At 36.1% G+C, this 19,498-nt stretch overlaps 2 protein-coding genes and 1 non-coding gene across 5 annotated transcripts; 2 read left to right on the plus strand and 1 right to left on the minus strand.

Moving 5' to 3' along the window:
- Positions 1-2,902: 2,902 nt before the first annotated feature.
- LOC133793673 (uncharacterized) lies at positions 2,903-5,900 on the minus strand. Its single transcript, XM_062230973.1, has 5 exons — positions 4,901-5,900; positions 4,370-4,840; positions 3,900-3,967; positions 3,691-3,857; positions 2,903-3,434 (listed from the first exon to the last, which is right to left on the minus strand). Exons 1-5 carry the CDS (start codon positions 5,898-5,900, stop codon positions 2,903-2,905), a joined length of 2,238 nt encoding a protein of 745 aa, XP_062086957.1.
- Positions 5,901-6,546: 646 nt separating this feature from the next.
- Positions 6,547-6,653, plus strand: LOC133799008 (small nucleolar RNA R71). Its single transcript, XR_009876218.1, has one exon. It is a non-coding gene; the product is annotated as a small nucleolar RNA R71 (small nucleolar RNA).
- Positions 6,654-12,421: 5,768 nt separating this feature from the next.
- On the plus strand, positions 12,422-16,147 carry LOC133794200 (G-type lectin S-receptor-like serine/threonine-protein kinase At1g61480). 3 transcript variants are annotated; one of them, XR_009875136.1, is made up of 7 exons: positions 12,422-13,909; positions 14,006-14,149; positions 14,231-14,430; positions 14,590-14,800; positions 15,107-15,228; positions 15,418-15,568; positions 15,655-15,870. XR_009875136.1 is itself a non-coding variant. In XM_062231408.1 (7 exons), the coding sequence occupies exons 1-7, from the start codon at positions 12,601-12,603 to the stop codon at positions 15,943-15,945; spliced, it is 2,544 nt and encodes an 847-aa protein (XP_062087392.1). In that variant the 5' UTR covers positions 12,426-12,600; the 3' UTR covers positions 15,946-16,147. The 3 variants fall into 3 exon arrangements, 2 of the variants coding, with proteins under 2 accessions (XP_062087392.1, XP_062087393.1); XM_062231408.1 differs by having other exon boundaries at positions 12,426-13,909; positions 15,107-15,344; positions 15,655-16,147; XM_062231409.1 differs by having other exon boundaries at positions 12,428-13,909; positions 14,234-14,430; positions 15,107-15,344; positions 15,655-16,147.
- Positions 16,148-19,498: the final 3,351 nt, after the last annotated feature.

Consider the following 19,498-nt stretch of genomic DNA (forward strand, 5'->3'; position numbering starts at 1 on the left):
ATTGAGGTGCGCCATACGTAACGCATAGTTCAGTAATGAAATTTCCATGTCCCAACCCGCCAGTAGTGGTACCCTGAATTATATGATTGATACTTTCCCGAATATACCTCCCAATGTTTAGGTTGTACCCTTTTAAAATAGCATATGTCACCTTGAGCCGGTCAATCGGGATGTCAGACAGATGATTGTTGGGAATCAATCGGGCACTCACAAAATAGCACCAAGCACGAGCCACTTGGTTAAGTTCATAGCGATACATACAATTTGGCTCACCATCCTTCAAATGAATTCTTGCTCCAGGAAAACCCAATGTTTCCGCAATGTCAACATAATCTAGATTATCAGTCCCCAGTACCCACAACTCTTCTTCTTCCATGGGAAAGTCAGGTTCCTTATACAACTGATTAAATGATGCAAGAGTAACTGGTATCTTCTTGCCCCGCACCATGACATCATTATTTTCTCTTTCTGGCCAATTAGCAAGGAATTCATATGTCATCGTGTGATTAGCCTTGCCATTACAGTCAAAAAATTGGTCCCACTGTCGTCGAGCAATCTCAGCTCGAATAGGCTCATACAGTGGCTGGTTTTCCAAGGGTTCTGGACTAAATTCCACACCCATTTCTTCAAGTATAGGTTTTCTTGACAACACCACAAATCGTTCTTAAGCCTCTTTGCTTACAAATCTTGAGGTGTCATAATCCGCCCTTGTGGAGACACGAGGAGGGTGAGACGATGAAGCACCTGAAGCATTTACAGGACCTTTCTTTGGACCCATTGAGTAAAATAACTCCCAAAATACAAACTTGTAGGATCACTAGAATTTTTGGCAGCACCTCCCCTTGTTTTTAGCACTTCCCAAAATCAGAAATTTTTTTCCACAAACGACAATTTACCAATCCAATTTTTCACAATATCCAAAATATCCAAAATGCACCACTTAATCCATAATAAAACCCAATTAACACTAGATTTTTCAATAACCAAAGGAGTCTCATTAAATTGAAAAGATGAGAGGCAAGATCACTTACATTAATGAGAAACCCATTGATAATCCACCATTGTTGTCCAAAGCTTGGAGAAATAAAAAAAAAATTGAGGAAGAGAATGGGATTTTCGGATTAGGGTTAAAATGAGTGGGCAAAAAGGTATTCTTGAGGAAATTAAGTAAAAAAAAATAAAAAATAAAAATAAAGAAAATGAAGGAATAAGTGATTTTTATGAAATGGGGTGAAGAAATTATGAAAAATGAGTGAAATATTGATGGTTATAGTGGTTGAAGGGTGATTTGGGTGGAGGAGAGGCGGAGAAGATGATGAGAGGCGGATGGGTTATTTTGGAGGGTCTAAAAAAAAATAGGGCAATTTTTAGGTTATAAGTGGTCGCCCGTGTTAGCGCCGCTGCGCAACCCTCTAGCGCCGCGATGCTAATGTATATTTCTCACTCCAGGAGCCGCGACGCAGGAACAGGGGCCGCGGCGGTAACCCGACCTTCAATTTTTTGTACTCTCTGTCAGGAGCCTCGCCACGGCGCTATTTCCCTAGGCGCCGCGGCCCTAATTGATAATTTTTTTTGTCTTCTTTTCACGTTTTTCATGGTTTTCTCTCTCTCTCTTTTTTTTTTTTTTTTTTTTTTTCAGATTTACACAGAATAAAATAAAAATAAGAAATAAAAACACTTAAAAATACTAATTGTTCCAAACCAAAGATTAAAATTCAAAACAAAATACAATTTGGGATGCCTCCCAATGGCGCTGTCGTTAACGTCATATAGCCGGATGCTGATTTCCTCTTTACTGCGGCGCCAAGAGGATGGTGGACTTAGCTTGATCAAACTGACCACCCAAGTAGAGCTTCAACCGCTGACCATTTACTTTAAACTTGCCAGTCTTTTCACTTGTTACTTCGACAGAGCCATAAGGAAACACTTGTAATACTGTGAAAGGACCAGACCATCTCGATTTCAGCTTGCCCGGAAAAAGTTTCAATCTTGAATTAAAGAGTAATACCTGATGACCTGGTTGAAATTCCTTCCTGAAAAGGTTCTGGTCATGCCACTTCTTAGTCCTCTCCTTGTAAATCTTGGCGTTCTCATAGGCTTCGTTTCTAAACTCCTCCAACTCGTTCAATTGCAAAAGCCTCTTCTCACCAGCTGCTACCAAGTCCATGTTCAAGGTCTTCATGGCCCAAAATGCTCTATGCTCAAGTTCCACTAGAAGATGACACACTTTCCCAAAGACCAACCTATATGGTGACATACTAATAGGTGTTTTGAAAGCTGTCCTGTATGCCCACAAGGCGTCATCGAGCTTCTTAGACCAGTCTTTCCTCGAACATTGTACCGTCTTCTCCAAGATTAACTTAATTTCCCGGTTGGAAATCTCAGCTTGTCCATTACTCTGCGAGTGATAAGGTAATGTTGTTCTATGTCTAACTCCATATCTCGCAAGTAACACTTCAAATTGCTTGTTACAAAAATGACTCCCTTCATCACTAATAATAGCTCTAGGAGTACCAAACCGGGTAAAAATGTACTTCAGGAGAAAAGTAAGAACTGTTTTACCATCATTAGCATGAGTTGCAGCTGCTTCCACCCACTTAGAAACGTAGTCCACAGCTAGCAAAATAAACAGATTGTTGTACGATGACGGAAAAGGACCCATGAAGTCAATACCCCACACATCAAACAGTTCCACTTCTAAAATACCAGTCAAAGGCATCTCGTTCCTTCTTGAAATATTACCAGTCCTCTGACAACGATCACATGCCTTGACAAACTCATGAGCATCCTTAAAGAGAGTTGGCCAAAAGAAACCACTTTGTAGAACCTTTGCAGCAGTCCTTGTCCCATAAAAGTGACCTCCACACTGCAAACTATGATAATGATTCATGATAGAGTACATCTACTCTTCAGGCACACATCTTCTGATTATCTGATCGACGCAGTGCTTGTAGAGGATTGGCTCTTCCCAATAATAGTGCTTTACCTCGGAAAAGAATTTCTTCAATTGTTGTCTTGTTATGTCAGGAGGTGTGATGTTTGCAGCTAGAAAGTTGACATAATCAACAAACCATGGGACCATCAAACTTTCCTTTAGAGCAAACAACTGCTCATCAGGGAACTCATCATTTATCTGGACTTCCTTCATATTCTGATTCTCTTTTAACTCCAATCTTGACAAATGATCTGCTACTAGGTTCTCGGTACCCTTCTTGTCTCTGATTTCTAGATCAAACTCCTGGAGGAGAAGGACCCATCGAATTAGTCTTGGCTTGGCATCCTTCTTGGTCATAGGGTATTTGATCGCCGAATGGTCTGTGTACACAATAACCTTATTCCCGATTAAATATGGCCTGAACTTGTCACAAGCGAAGACTATGGCCAACATCTCCTTTTCAGTAGTAGCATAGTTCAACTGAGCATCATTCAAGGTCCTACTAGCATAGTAGATGGTGCGAAAAACCTTGTCAACTCATTGACCCAACACGGCCCCGACAGCATAGTCACTTGCATCACACATCAACTCGAACGGAAGCTCCCAATTCGGTGCAATGACTATAGGTGCTGAAATCAATTTTTTCTTAAGAGTTTGAAAAGCCTCCATACACTCCTTTCCAAAACTCGAAGGGCACTCCATTAGCAAGAAAATTAGACAATGGCTTGGAGATTTTTGAGAAATCCTTTATAAACCTTCTGTAGTAACCGGCGTGACCCAAAAAGCTACGAATCCCCTTTATCAAAACTGAAGGGGGAAAATTCTCAATAGTGGACACCTTGACTTTGTCTACCTCAATGCCTTCCTTTGAGATCTTGTGTCCCAAAACAATCCCCTCTCTAACCATGAAATGACACTTCTCCTAATTAAGCACCAAATTGGATTCTTCACATCGAATCAATACCAGCTCCAAGTTCCTCAAACAATGGTCAAACGACGAGCCAAACACTGAGAAATCATCCATGAAAATTTCTATACAATTCTCAACCAAGTCAGAAAAAATAACCATCATACACCATTGGAAAGTTGCTGGTGCATTACATAGCCCAAATGGCATTCTTCGGAAAGCAAATGTGCCAGGAGGACATGTAAATGTCGTTTTCTCTTGGTCCTCTGATGCAATGGTTATTTGATGATACCCGGAGTAACCATCAAAAAAAAAATAATACTCCTGACCCGCCAATCTGTCTAACATCTGATCAATGAATGGAAAGGGAAAATGGTCTTTCCTTGTTGCCTTATTGAGCTTGTGGTAGTCAATGCATATTCTCCAACCAGTAATAGTTCTTGTTGGAATTAATTCGTTCTTTTCATTCTTCACTACCGTCATTCCCCCCTTTTTAGGTACTGCCTGAACCGAACTCACCCACTTACTGTCAGAAATTGGGTAAGCCACCCCTGCATCTAACCACTTCACCACTTCCTTTCTCACAATTTCCTTCATTGGCAGATTGAGTCTTCTTTGGGCATCTATGGTTGGTTTGACTCCATCCTCCATTAAAATCCGGTGCATAACAGTAGAGGGGCTGATCCCCTTGATGTCTGCCAAAGTCCACCCAATGGCCTTCATGTGCACTCTCAAAATTCTCAAAAAAATTTCAGTCTCCACATCATAAAGTGAAGCCGAAACTATAACTGGAAGTGTCTTGTTTTCACCCAAAAACTCATACCTTAGATGGTCAGGAAGCACCTTCAGTTCTAACTCCGAGGGCTTCTCAACTGAGGGCAATGACCTTTCTGGCACTGCCCCAAGCTCTTCAAAGTATTTCCTTTTTAATGGCCCATAAGAATTAAGCCATTTTGCGTACTCCATAGCTTCCTTTCCATTTTGATCACTAACCTCATCTTCAACCAAGCTCAACTAAAGAGGATCATTTATCATTTCTCTCTCTTCCACTAAGTTACCTATTACATCAATCGAAAAGCAATTGTCACTAGCTTCAGGATAAGTCATGGCCTTGAGCACATTGAATACAACTTCTTCCCCTTGCACTCTTAACTTCAACTCACCCTTCTGAACATCTATAAGTGCTTGGCCTGTTGCCAAGAAGGGCCTCCCAAGGATAATGGGAACATTGCTATCCTCTTCCATGTCAAGAACTATGAAATCGGCAGGAAAAATAAACTTGTCCACTTTGACAAGGACATCTTCAATTACCCCTCTTGGATGTGCCAACGAACGATGAGCTAGTTGCAAAGTTACAGTTGTGGGCTTGGCTTCTTTAAGTTGCAATCTCTTGAAAACTGACAATGGCATCAGGTTGATACTAGCCCCTAAATCACAAAGAGCATTTATTCCCTCAATTCTCCCAATAGTGCACGGTATTGTGAAACTCCCAGGATCTCTTAGTTTAGGAGAGAGCTTCTTTTGTAGTATAGCACTACACTCTTCCGTCAATGCCACAGTTTCAAAGTCCTCCATCTTCCTCTTCTTGGACAAGATGTCCTTCATGAACTTGACATAGCTCGGCATTTGCTCTAAGGCCTCCGCAAATGGAATGTTGATGTGCAGTTTCTTGAATACTTCCAAGAATTTGGTAAACTGCTTGTCCATGTTGTTCTTGCGAAGCCTTTGGGGGTAGGGAATCTTTATGTAATGCTCAATACTAATTGGTGGCGAAGCTTCTTTTGTTGGTATACCTTCAGTAGCCTTCTTCTCATTGTGCTTCTTTTCCTCTTGTGCCGGTGCCTGTGCCTGTTGATCCTGACCCACTTCTTCAACTAGCTGCTTCTCACTTGGTCCCTCATAATTCTTCCCACTTCTTAATGTGATTGCCTTGAAATTCTCTTTCGGATTGACTTCAGTGGTGCTAGGCAAGTTACCTTGGGCACGATTAGCCATGAGAGTAGCCAATTGTCCCATTTGGGTCTCCAGATTTCTAATAGAAGACCGAGTTTCAGCCATGAATTGGTTTAACACATCTGACTGAGCATTAGAATTTCCCCCAAAATTTTGTTGTTGTTGATGATGAGTGGGCGGTTGAGGTTGTTGTTGCGGCCTAAATCTCGGCTGAAAGAACCCCTGTGGCTGTTGTTGGGATGACTGTTGTTGGTTTGAAGATTGGCCTTACTGATCATTCTTCCAAGAAAAATTTGGATGATTCCTCCACCCTTGGTTGAAGGAATTGGAATAAGGGTTATTGTTGCTCTGTCGAGGAAAATTCCCAATAGCTTGAGCTTGCTCCATAGGCATGTTGTTTACATCAGCATACTGACACTGTTCATAGGCATGTGGGCCCCCACATACTTCACACAGAGTCGGGGCCTGTTGCACTTGAGCTGTTATTATATTGCCTTGCAATTGCTTAGTCAAGGCCTCAACTTGAGCAGTCAACTTCGAAATTGCATCCACCTCAAACAGACCGGCCACTTTCCTTGAAGTGCTTCTTTCACTTGGCCACTGCTGATTATTCATGGCCATTTCCTCCAACAAGTCATATGCCTTATTGGCGCTCTTTCTCATAAACGCACCACCAGCTGCTGCATCAATGAGTGTGCAAGTAGTACCACACAACCCATTATAAAAATTATGGACTAGCATCCATTTCTCTATTCCGTGATGCGATCACTTTCTTATCAAATCTTTGAATCTCTCCCAAGCTTCATAAAGAGACTCATTATCCAACTGATGAAAATTATTAATCTCTCCTCTCAACTTAGCTGCTTTAGCTGGAGGGAAGAACTTGGAGATGAACTTCAGCGCTAGATCATCCCATGTATTGATTGAGTTAGGTGGCAAAGATACCAACCAACTCTTAGCTCGCTCCCTCAGAGAAAATGGGAATAATCTAAGTCTGATAGCATCATCACTAACTCCATTCATCTTAAATGTCTGACAGAGCTCCATGAAGTTAGAGAGATGCATGTTTGGGTCTTTAGTGGGTAGTCCCCCAAACTGGACTGTGGATTGAACCATCTGAAGTATGGTTGGCTTTATCTCAAAATTGTTTGCATCTACGGCAGGTGGTCTTATACAAGACTGGACCCCTGTCATTGTTGGCAACACATGGTCCCTCAAGCTACGGTCGGGTGGATTCTGACCATTGGCCTGGTCTTCTACGGCACCCCATTATTACCGTTGTTGGCCATAACTTCCTCTTGCTCAATCCTTTGTACAACTCTTTCCAACCTTTTGTTTTTTCTGTTTTGCCGAAAAGTCTTCTCTATCTCAGGATCAACAGGCACTCTTGCAGCTGGTCCTTGACGTCGCATAAACCAATGGTACTTGAGATGAGATAAGAAGAATTTGACACAAACAAGTTAGCAAAAAGTGAAAAGAAAACCAAATTAGAATTTAATCCAATTAACGTAATATCAACTAAACAATTCCCCCGCAACGGCGCCAAAAACTTGTTGCCTATTTTATTACACGCAAGTGCACGTATCATACAAGTAGTAACTCACACAGGTGAGGTCGAACCCAAGGGAATTGCAGTTAAGTACTAACCAAATTGGATCTATATTTCTATTTGGCAACAATAAAATTTGGTGTTAAAATAATAATGCAGAAAACACAACAAGCAAAACAACAAATAAAAAGGGGTTTAACAATGGATGTGAAATTAGGAATATGATTTCAATTGCTTTGATTACCCAATTGTTAATTCTAGTCAACTATTCTTCTTCCTCCTATGTGATGATAGATTATAAAATCACCTAAACTCTTTTCAGATCATGAAGGTACTAAATTGCATGTCAACTACTGCATCTCTGAGATAGTACAACAAACAATTCGCATTAAGCAATAATCTAAAAGTCACACAAGCTATGCAAATACTTTCGTTTCACATCAAAACCTATGTTTATTCATTTAGAGCATTCCTAATATTCGCTTTTCAGATTTCATATTAGGATCATGAATCATGCTTAAGGTGATCAATCTCAAACATGTATTAAGCACAAAGATGAACAAATCACATAAACAAGGAAGAAAGAACAATCAAATAGCATTAATCCATGCAATAATCTCAGTCAATATCCATCAAATCCCTAAATAGGAGTTTAGCTCATAATCTCAGTATTCATATCCATAATCAAACTAAACATAGACAATAACATAGAAAATTAAAGAAAAATAAAATGAAACTAGATTGGGAATTGTCGCAGATCGCCCACGCTCGCTCCAAGCTTCTTCTTCTTCTTTTTCGACCTTGTTTCTGTCTCCCTTCTTCAAAAATCGCGACCCCCTCCTTAAAAATGAAGACCTCATTCTATATTTCTCCCAAAATGACGAAATTGCCCTTAAAATTCTAAGGCGTACGGACGTCAGCGCCGCGACTCCAATTACTGCGCTGCGGCTCTACTCTGAAATTGCGACTTCTCGGGTTTCTGGAAAATGGCTCGCCGTGGCTGTAACACACATTAGCACCGCGACGCTAATTCTTGCGCCGCGACTCTAATACAATTTCAGCAAAAACTTGAATAACCCTTCAGTTTAGCATATTTTCTCCACAATCCACTCCAAATGCCCAAAACATATGCTTAAACCTGAAATCAAGCAAAACAAGCATAAATCCGCTCCAAAAACACATAAACCATTAAAAAGACAATGATAAAGACACTTAAAAAGGAGGCTAAAATTAGCCTAACACCCAACCACATTAGGAGCAAGCGCCGCGACGCCCACTACTCAGTGCCGCGACCCCAAGCATACCCAAAACCTCACCTCCTACTTCTTCGAGCTTGGGCCGCGGCGCCCAAGAACAGGGCCGCAGCCCCCACTTGGAAACCTACCATAACCTCGTTTTCCCCCATTTTAAACCTTCCAAAAACATACCTAAACATCCCCAAATCCAAAAATCAAAGTTCCCAAACTTCCCAATGATCCAAAATCACCAAATCCCGAGGCTCAAACGAACCAAAAACTCATCGACTCACAAAATCCAAATTCAAAGCTTAAAAACTCTAAAACTCAAAACTTAAAACTTAGATTACCTTTGATTGGGTTGTTTCTCATTAAATCCTTCGGTCAGGAAGCTTCTAATCTTTCCTAGGATTGCTATGCCTCAATCCTCGCTTGATTCCAACTTCTAGAACTCAAGGTTTCTTTGAAATTGCCACGAACGTCACAAAGGTTAACGGGAGAGAGAAAAAGTGTTTTCAATGTACGGTTTCTATCTGCCAGACTACTTCAAGCTTAAGTAACCTCAAATAAAACCTAATGCTCGGGGTCCCAAAAACACCCCGGGAACATAATAGTCAAAACCCCCAGAATTTCCTCCTGATCTCAATAACTTCAAATTTATCATCAAATAACCATTCTCATTATTAGGGCTGTGCAGAAACGATCCGATTCGATCAAATAACAAACCGACCGATCCAATGTCAACCGACCGCTAAAAATTGGATATCCAATCATGATTGGATTGGATCGGATGACATTTTTAAAAATCCAATATTGGATCGGTCGGTTCTTGGATGACATGTAAATCTAATGGATCCAACCGACTGATCCAATCCAATAATGATCCAATACCATCCAATTAATATTCAGATAAAAAATATATTATATATTTTTTTTAAAGTTAAAATATCATTGGATTTATGTTGGGTTTGTAATGTTTGGAACTAATATATTAGTCGTTTATGTGAAAAATCAGGTTTAACTCTTCTAAGGATCGGATTGGATGGATCCAATCAATCCAATTAATATTGGATCAAACATATTGGATGGATCCAATCCGATCTAATAAATATTGGATCAAAAATATTGGATGGATCCGATCCATACAGGGATTCATATCCATTGGATGGAACCGATCCAATCCAATGACTTATTGGATCGGTTCGGTTCGGTTGAGCGTATAGTATTGGATTGGATCGGTTGGAGAAATCCATCATCCAATGTATAATTGGATTGGATCTGGATGGGTCCAAAAACATTGGATATGGTCCAATGAACAGCCCTACTCATTATCCAATATCCCAATAATTGACTCCGTTATGACAAAACCGCTAATTTACAATATAAGACCGTCTCATGCCGAATAGCTCGAATATATATCCATAAAAATGGGATCTCATCCATAACTCACAATATGCACCAAAATACACAAATATGCCCTCAACGGGCCAAATTATCAAAATCTCCTAATAATCAAATGTGGACCCAATTGCATGCATTTAACATCATATTATAATATAATTTACATAAACACGCACATAATCATTTAATGGCATAATTAAATAATTATGGCCCTCCCGGCCTACTAATCCAGCCATTAAACCGCATTAGGGATTTCGGGGCATTACAAACGTGGTGCATCAACATTTATGATTCCAACCATAGCGTGCTTAGTCCGACTCTGTTGGAGGAAGTGATCAAGCCTTGGTGCTTATTGCTGCCTTCGTTGTTGTGGTGTTCTGGCATGTTTGACGACCATGACGACCTCCATAGATATCCTGAGCAGATAGCATATAGTTAGTTTTGTATATTGTTTTCTATCAAACAATATTTTTTTGAAAAAGTATTAAATAAAAAATTACTTAATTCACATAATGTGTCTGCCTCGACAAAATTCGATGGGTCAAACGAACTACCTCGATAGCTAAAAAATAATACTAACCAAATATGTCTCGTTAGACCTCGATTGACCTCGATAGAGTCATAATAATAAATGCATATATTTAGATCAAAACCAACAAAGTATTAGAAGAAGTACTGAATATAATAAATACAACAAAATCAAATAATTACATAACACAAATTTTTAAAGCCTAGTCTTACATGAATTCCTATTGTGCCCACTACCACCACATCTGCTACACTTACGTGGCTTGACGATCTTTTCCCCGCGTGAAGCATAGCGGTTTGTCTTTCGCCTACCCACTTTCTGCTTCCTGGGCCTTCCTATAGGGAGTTTCTCAAATGTCACACCCTTCTCCAAAGGCAGAACTTGATTTTCAGCATCCCTGAAAATCCAATCCTTATTTTCCAATTCCCAAATACAATTGAATGCAACAAATATGGAAACATGCGAATCTGTATCAAAAAAACAAAAAAATAGGTAAAAAATTAAAACTATAGCATCAAACAGCAAAAAATCGATTCATATCGAGGTCAAACTATCAAACTATCGAGGTCAACCCATCGAGGCCCATCGAGTCCCATCGAGTCCCATCGAGTTCCATCGAGGCATACACTACATAAATAAAGTTCTATGCCTCTATCGAGGTCCATCGAGTCTCATCGAGGAAGCCATTAACCCCCCAAATGTGAGGGTTTTATCGAGGTCCATTGAGGACCATCGAGTCTTATCGAGGTAGTCATTTTCCCTAATATGTGAGGGTTTTATCGAGGACCATCGAGTCTCATCGAGACATATCGAGGTAGACAAATAATATAAACATATGAAGGTTTATTGAGGTCCATCGAGGACCATCGAGTCCTATCGAGGCAGACAAAAAACTAAGAAAGGAACGAAAATCCATTCTCACAGTGAGAAATTACAATTAAACATGAAGGCATACACAAATCTGTTCGAAATAGCAAAAGCAATGTTGATAAACAAATTTCCTCACTACATATAACAAATATATACTTACCCATACGATTTTTATCCGAAATCCAAAATGAAGTTCTTGTCTTGAAATGATTCACAACTTGCCCCTAAAATCCAAGCTCGAAAATTCGTATAGATTAAGCTGTCTTATTTTTTTTTTTGTACGAGAGCCTGAGAGAGAGAGGGAAAACGTGAGAGATAGAGAGGGAAAAGACAATGAGAGAAAAAGAGTGGGAAATTTATGATAGGGGCACTTTCGGGAATCCAAATAATACTAGAATAAAAATTTAATATTTTTTTAGCTTGGTATCATTTTGTTATATTGTACTTAATGCATTAAAAGTCGAATTTCCCATTTGGATTCATGATATGAAATGAATAGAACAGATATGGTATATTATTTAATTCATTCACATTGTTCCAAAGTAATGAAGATTATTTAATTCAACGTTTTATATTAAGAAGTAATTTTCGGACTTCCGTCGAAATTTCATAGATACATGCTTAGGTATTTGACCGAAATTTCATAGATACATGTTCATAATATTCTATTATAGGTATTGCATGGCAGTTGACCAATGTTATTAAATTCCAAAATAATGCAAATATGTTTCTGCATTGTATCCTTATGTATTTTCTAGATTATGTAATGTTTTTCTCAAAAATCTGGTTGCGCTAGCATCTCTAGTTTCTTCCAAAAATCACTTTTTTTAATTAAAATAATTTTCATAATTTATCAATTTTTTTTCTTCATAAATGTCCAAATAAACTAAATAAGTCAAATTTTTTTACTTATTTTATTTTATGCTTTTAGATATAACCAAACAGGATTTGTAGTGTGAATCAAGCATATTATGATTTACATATTCAAAGAAAGACTACTTGACATAGAAACTTCTATGATAATACGAAAAAATCAACACCAGATATGCCCCGCATGGTCGGACTCACCTGAAAAAGCACAGCTTCATCTCATGCTAAGTTTTTTCTGGCGCAGTTCTAAAATTCTGTTGAATAGCTTTGTGCCTTGAGTGGTATAGTAAATGACTTCAAAAGATACAGAGCGTAAACATTAAATATAGGTTTCTTTCTCTCTTGAAGCCAATGAGTCCAAAATATAGAGATTGCAGCCTCTGTTTACTTCTAGTATTCTACATGTTTCAATCTCGATATTGCTCTGAAATTTATAACATAAGTTCATCCCAATCATTATATCAAGGAAAAACTCTAGTCTCATCCAGCCAAGTTTTGGAGTTAGGCTTCTTCAGTCCTAATAATTCAGCAAATCAATATGTGGGAATTTGGTACAAAGGAATTTCTCCACGTACTGTTGTATGGGTGGCCAACAGAGAAAATCCGGTTAGGCTTGCAGATGCAGCAAGGACAAGTCTTATGATTGGCAGAAATGGAAATCTAGGACTTGTTGATGCAAACAACAACTCTGTAATCTGGTCAACCGATGTTCATGTTCGATCAAATAGTTCAATTGTAGAACTTTCAGACAGGGGAAACTTGGTTCTCAAAGATGGTGCATCAGGAGAGCACTTATGGCAGAGTTTTGATCATCCTGCAGACACATTCTTACCTGGTTCGGTACTCGGATATAATGTGAAAACTGGAGAGAGTTATGTTCTGACTTCCTGGAAAAGTGATAATGATCCATCATCTGGGAGTTTCACTCTTGAAATCTCTAAACAATCACCACCGCAAATTTTCATTTGGATCAATGGATCAAAGCCTCACTGGAGAAGCGGGCCATGGGATAAATCCAAGTTCATAGGCATACCAGAATCAGATACTTCATATCATAGTTCAACTAATCTCGAACAGGAACTTTATAAAGGAACAACCTTTCTGTATTTAAACTTGTACGATGACTCCGTTCTCACAAAGGTTTTTGTTACTTCCAAAGGAAATCTGAGAACTTTGATAAAAGTCAACGGTAGTGACTCCTGGGAGACTGATTGGGAAGCACCAAGAAATCAATGTGACATATATGGGACCTGTGGACCTTTTGGTGTATGCAAAACATCAAGATCTCCCATATGCAGGTGTTTAGAAGGGTTTGTACCAAAATCAGATAAAGAGTGGAGAAATGGAAATTGGACAGGAGGGTGCAAGAGGCGAACCGAATTGCATTGTGAGAAAAACACTAGTGGAAATGCTGTAAAGGGAGGAAAGAAAGATGAGTTTCTCAAGATTGGCTTGCTGAAACTTCCAGACTTGCATGAATACGTGATCGTTGATGATGATAAAGGTTGCTATAAATGGTGCCTGAATAATTGTTCTTGCTTAGCTTATACATTTGTGAATGGAATAGGTTGTTTGGTGTGGTGGGAAGACCTTGTTGACATTCAGGAGCTTTCCTTTGGTGGATTTGATCTTTTTCTTCGTCTTTCTGACACAGAGCTAGGTGAGAATGATTCTTTTCTTGCACAGACTCTGTTAATAAGTACACTTCTCTTTTCGTTTGCATGCATATATTTGATGCAATTAACTTATTATTCAGTCAGAGGAAAGAAAACTAAGAGGATTATCATCAGCATTACAGCTATTTCTGGAAGTGCTCTTCTCCTTGCTTCAGTTTTCGCATTACACCGACAGAGAGCAAACAAGAAGAGTTACACCATGAGAGGATGCTTCAAAAATCCATGTAACATTTGAATTTTATTTTTTTATTTTGAGGTGTTCTTTTCTATCTCAAACTTGATACTAATAGTTCAACTTTCCATAGCAGGGAAGGTTAAAGTCCCAAAAGTTTTTGATTTCAATGAGAATGGTAACACTCCTATGCATACTCGTAGTGCCGAACTATATGATGATTCGCTTGAGGCCGAGCTTCATATTTTTAATTTGGATGGAATTTTGACCGCTACGAACCACTTCAGCTTGACAAACAAACTTGGGGAGGGAGGGTTTGGTTCTGTTTACAAGGTGATTGCTTATCTTAATGTGATTTATTAGACTTTCACTACACTTTGTCCCTAAAAAGTCTTTTTTTTAGTTGATTTATTTTTAATTGAAGTCCATCCCCAACTATGAGATGAAAGTAAGACTGGACTGAAAATTTAAGGTCTATTTGCACTTCTGCAGGGAAAACTACAAGATGGAAAGGAAATAGCAGTCAAAAGACTATCTAGAAGCTCGGGACAAGGCATTGAAGAGCTTAAGAATGAGGCTGTTTTAATCTCCAAACTTCAGCACAGAAATCTAGTCAAGCTCTTGGGTTGCTGCATTCAAAACGAAGAGAAATTACTCGTTTATGAGTTCATGCCCAATAGAAGTTTGGATACTTTTATCTTCGGTTGGTTCACATATCTACTTCAAACTAAGCAACCTCCTCTGTTTTTCACTCTGCTCTTTTAGTTCTGTTTTTCACAATGCTTCGAAATGTGTTTTTGTTTATATAAAAAAGGGATGATGTTCACTTCATGGTACTCTCTTCAATTATTACCCAAATTTGATTTTAGACAGTTACCTCAAAACTATTTGCATAATATAAATGAATAGACAAAACTGCTTGCTTGATTTCATCAGTTCTATGTGATTTGAAAACATATACAGTAACTGCATCAGTAATGGTAAAATTTTGTGTGCTTGTATTGCGCAGATCCAACTAGAAGTGCACAGCTCGATTGGCCTACACGCTTCAACATTATTCATGGAGTTTCTAGAGGTCTTGTGTATCTCCATCGTGACTCCAATTTAAGGGTAATACATCGAGATTTGAAGGTCAGCAATATTCTCTTGGATGAGAATATGAATCCGAAAATATCTGATTTTGGATTGGCTAGAATCTTTGAAGGAACATTGGATCGAGTAAACACTCTCAGGGTTGTTGGAACATTGTAAGGATTATTCTCATTTATTCTAATATTCACTCTGTGCTATTGTGCTTATTTCATGTCTGTCTTAATGCAGAGGCTATATGTCACCAGAATATGCCATTGCTGGTATATTTTCGGAGAAATCTGATGTATTTAGCTTTGGTGTTATGCTATTAGAGATAGTCAATGGAAGGAAGAACACTAGCTTCGATTACTATGAGCAACAACCAAGCCTTATTGCTTATGTGAGTTCATACTAACATTATTTTCTCTTAATTTGATATTTTGGGTCATTTTCTAATTTAAGCTTGAGTGTGTGAAATGTACTTAGGCATGGCAATTGTGGAGTGAGAGCAAGGGACTAGACTTGGTTGATGGTGCATTAGTTGGCTCACTTAATGCATCAGAAGCAATGAGGTGCATACATGTTGGGCTTTTATGTGTACAAGATCACGCTGCAGATAGGCCAACCATGGTAGATGTCGTTTTCATGCTCACCAATGAAACCGATCGTCCTCAACCCAAACAGCCTATCTTTACTTTCCAACGTGAACATCAACCCCAAAACAAAACTAAATCTTCTCTCAATGACGCCACTGTATCATTACTTGAAGGCAGATAAAGTGACTACTGTACTTATATTAGGGTTTCTTGTCAAAATGTAACCTAGTTTTGATAATTTGATCATCAAAAGAGTATTACAATTTAGACAATTTGTCGAAAATTTTAGAGAGTTGATCGAAAAATTTAATTAAAAAAATGTCATTTTCGCCAATTTACTTATTTCAATCAATATACACTTAAACTTGCCTCTTTAAACTTAATAGTGTTGTTCCTTTTTTATTTATGTAAATTCAATGACTTACTTGTTAAAAGAAAATCAAGGATCACTTTATTCATTCAAGGACATGTGCTCATTTTATAGAAATTTTAAAAATTATATTGTAAATCTATGACAAAAATTCAAAAGTAAAAATGTTACTAATTTCGGACTACACACTAAGAATAATATCATATACCATACGTATCCTATATTACTCTTTTGTTTGAACTTATTTGTGCATTGTTCTCTTCTATTTTCATTAGAGTATGGACTTTCGCTTTAGATTTTCTTTTTATGACTTTTTTTTTTCTTAAAAAAAGTTATGGCTTGTTTGAAACAGTTTTTTGTTTTTGTTTTTAAATTGTGTTTTCAGAAATGATAACAGAAAACAGTTTTTGTAATTTTAAAAAAATAACAGGTGTTTGGTTAATGTTTTCTAAAAATATTTTTGTAGTTTTATTAAAAAAAAATTTAAATAAAAAATTAATAAATATATTTACAAAAAGAATTTTTTTTTAAAATGTAATAAATAATGAGATAAAGTAATATGAAAGAAAAAATGATGAAAAATAAGGAGAGAAATTTTAAGAAAGAAAAATTGAGAAGAGAGAAATTGATGAAAGAAAAAAAATAAGATCAAAAGTGATGAGAAAAAAAAATGGCGAGATAGAAAAAATAAAGATATAGGAAGTGATGTGAGAGAAAATAAAAATATAATAAATGATAAGAGAGAATATAAGAAGATAAAAAATGATAAGAGAGAAATGCCAAACACTCTAAAACAAACCTTTTGTTGTTCTCAAATTTTTTTGTTTTTTGTAACTTTGTTTTTAAAAACAATGCCAAACACCCTTTATTTTCAGAAAAAAAAATTTAGGTTTTAAAAACAAAAAATAATTTTTTAGTTAAGTAGTCAAACACACTCTTTGTTTTTTGTAACTTTATTTTTAAAATTTATTTTTTGAAAACAATGTAAAACACCCTATTTGTTTAATAAAATCATTTTTAGGTTTTAAAAATAAAAAAACAATATTTTAGTTAAATAGCAAACACCTGTTAATGTTTTGTATATAGTTAGTAACATATCCATTTTAAAATTATTTGTACCAAGACGAAGATATATCTATGTAAATCATATTCAAACTTCCACCTATTTTCGTGGAAACTACATTCAGTCAGTATATCAAATTAGTAATACCTATTCAGTTTTATAATTATTTCAATCAATATAAAATTGAATTGAGGTCTTTAAACTCTATAATATTGTCATTTCTTTTTCTTAATGTTTCTACATGGAAGTTTCTTTTAGCTCCAACTTCATAACTCTCCATATAAACCACACCAAGAAGGATGTGAAAGTTACATAACGCCTAATTTGATTCTTTTTTTTCTTTCAAAGAGTTAATTTATGTAAAATGAACAAACTAACAGCTTTTTTTTTCTTCTTCCAATAAGGAAAATTACACACTATATACACCATAGTATAGTGTAATTAACATATATGCCAAAATTCCTATGCATTCCCAAACTATGTTATTTTGTAAAAAATAGACTCTATTGCCCATCTCATTATTAAGTCCCAAATTTTCTCTTAAGGCCATACCACCACCCACCACCACCACGACCTCCCAACAATGAAATAACATCACATCTCAATGATGTCGACGCCGTCACCTCCACCACCATAGAAGCACTCCATCCACTATCTTCATTTTGTTTTAAGTTTTAATGATTAAAAATTCAACCAAAAACTTAAACCCAAGAAAATATCGACGTAAGACACTAATTTATAGATTTCAAACACTTATATATACGATTTTGAGTTTTATTTATATTTTTATTTTAAATCTAGAACACTGAAATATTGCAGAAAAATGATGTCTAATGCAGTTGCGATGCTATTGTGATGATCCATTGAAAACTTGGTTTTTGAGAAAAAAAATACCTAACCATGCATAACAATGCTGATGCAATGATGTCTTGAAAACACAATTTTTAGGCAAAAAAATAAATAAAAAGCCTAACGATGCTTTTATTAGGTACTTTTTAATAAAGAATTATTGAAATGTTTGAAGAAATAAGTTAAAAAATACTTTTTCATTAGATTCTTCATAATAAAGAATTATTAAAATATTAGAATAAATAAGTAATATTTTATTGTTCTTATTATTATTTTTTTAATTAATATTTATTATTTTATTTTATTTAAATGAATAAATAGTATTTAAATGATGTAAAGAAAAATATTAAAAATTAATGTATGAAATAATGTAAAAAATAGTGTAAAATAAAATAAAATAAAATAGGATTTTAATAATATAGTTTGAAAGACGGAGAGTAAAGAAGCTAATGCGAGTGGTCTAAAAAGAATTATGATATTAAACATAGTTCCTTATACCATTTTTCTTTTGCTGTGGATTTCATATTTTTTTAATGAAATTTTTTATTTTTCTGACACTTTTGTTTTCATTTTTATAATGGATTACTTAAGGACTAATATTGTTATGTAGAAGTTACGTAGTCTAGGAGAACTATAAAAATTATGGTCAACAGAAAACAGCGGAGTCCTTATAGCAATTATGAAATGATAAAGATTAACATTACATACGGGCGTAGTTGGTACGAGGTAAAATCAACGTGAGAATAATAATTTTTTTTTTAATGTTTGGTTCATATTTTAAAAGGTAAAATTAATAATTTGTGTGAATCCTACGTATATTTTAAGAATAAAGTGAATTATTTTGTACACAAGAGTTTAATATTATATTCATGCTAAATCATTTCACACTTTCTAAGACAACTAAACTACTCAAAATAAATATCCCTACACGCTATTTCATTTTTTTTTACCAAACGGATGGAAAATAACTGATGCTAACTGATTTTTTTACAATAAAATATTTTTTTTAGAGTGTTGTTATTTGATATTTAAGATGTAACACTTTAATAATTATTAAATTGAGAATTTACTCATTTAGTACCTTATATTTTTGCAAAGTATTATTTTGGTACCTTTTGTTTTTAATAATACTCATATGGTACCCTGTATTTTAAAATTATACATATTTGATACCCTAGACTCAGATTTGATAAATAAAATTTTGTCAATATGATCAAACTGTCATCAGTTATATGTAATTAAGTAATTAAATTTAAATTTGGAACTTACAAAATTGACAGCAGTTTGATTGAATTGGTAAAATATTATTAATTAAATTTGAATTTATGATATTAAATATGTACGATTTTAAAATATAAGGTACCATATAAGTATTATTAAAAACAGAATATATCAAAATGATACTTTGTAAAAATACATGGTACTAAATATTTACCTCTCCTATTAAATTAA

This window comes from Humulus lupulus, chromosome 8 (genome assembly GCF_963169125.1).
Source record: "Humulus lupulus chromosome 8, drHumLupu1.1, whole genome shotgun sequence".
NCBI classification, from domain to species: Eukaryota; Viridiplantae; Streptophyta; class Magnoliopsida; order Rosales; family Cannabaceae; genus Humulus; species Humulus lupulus.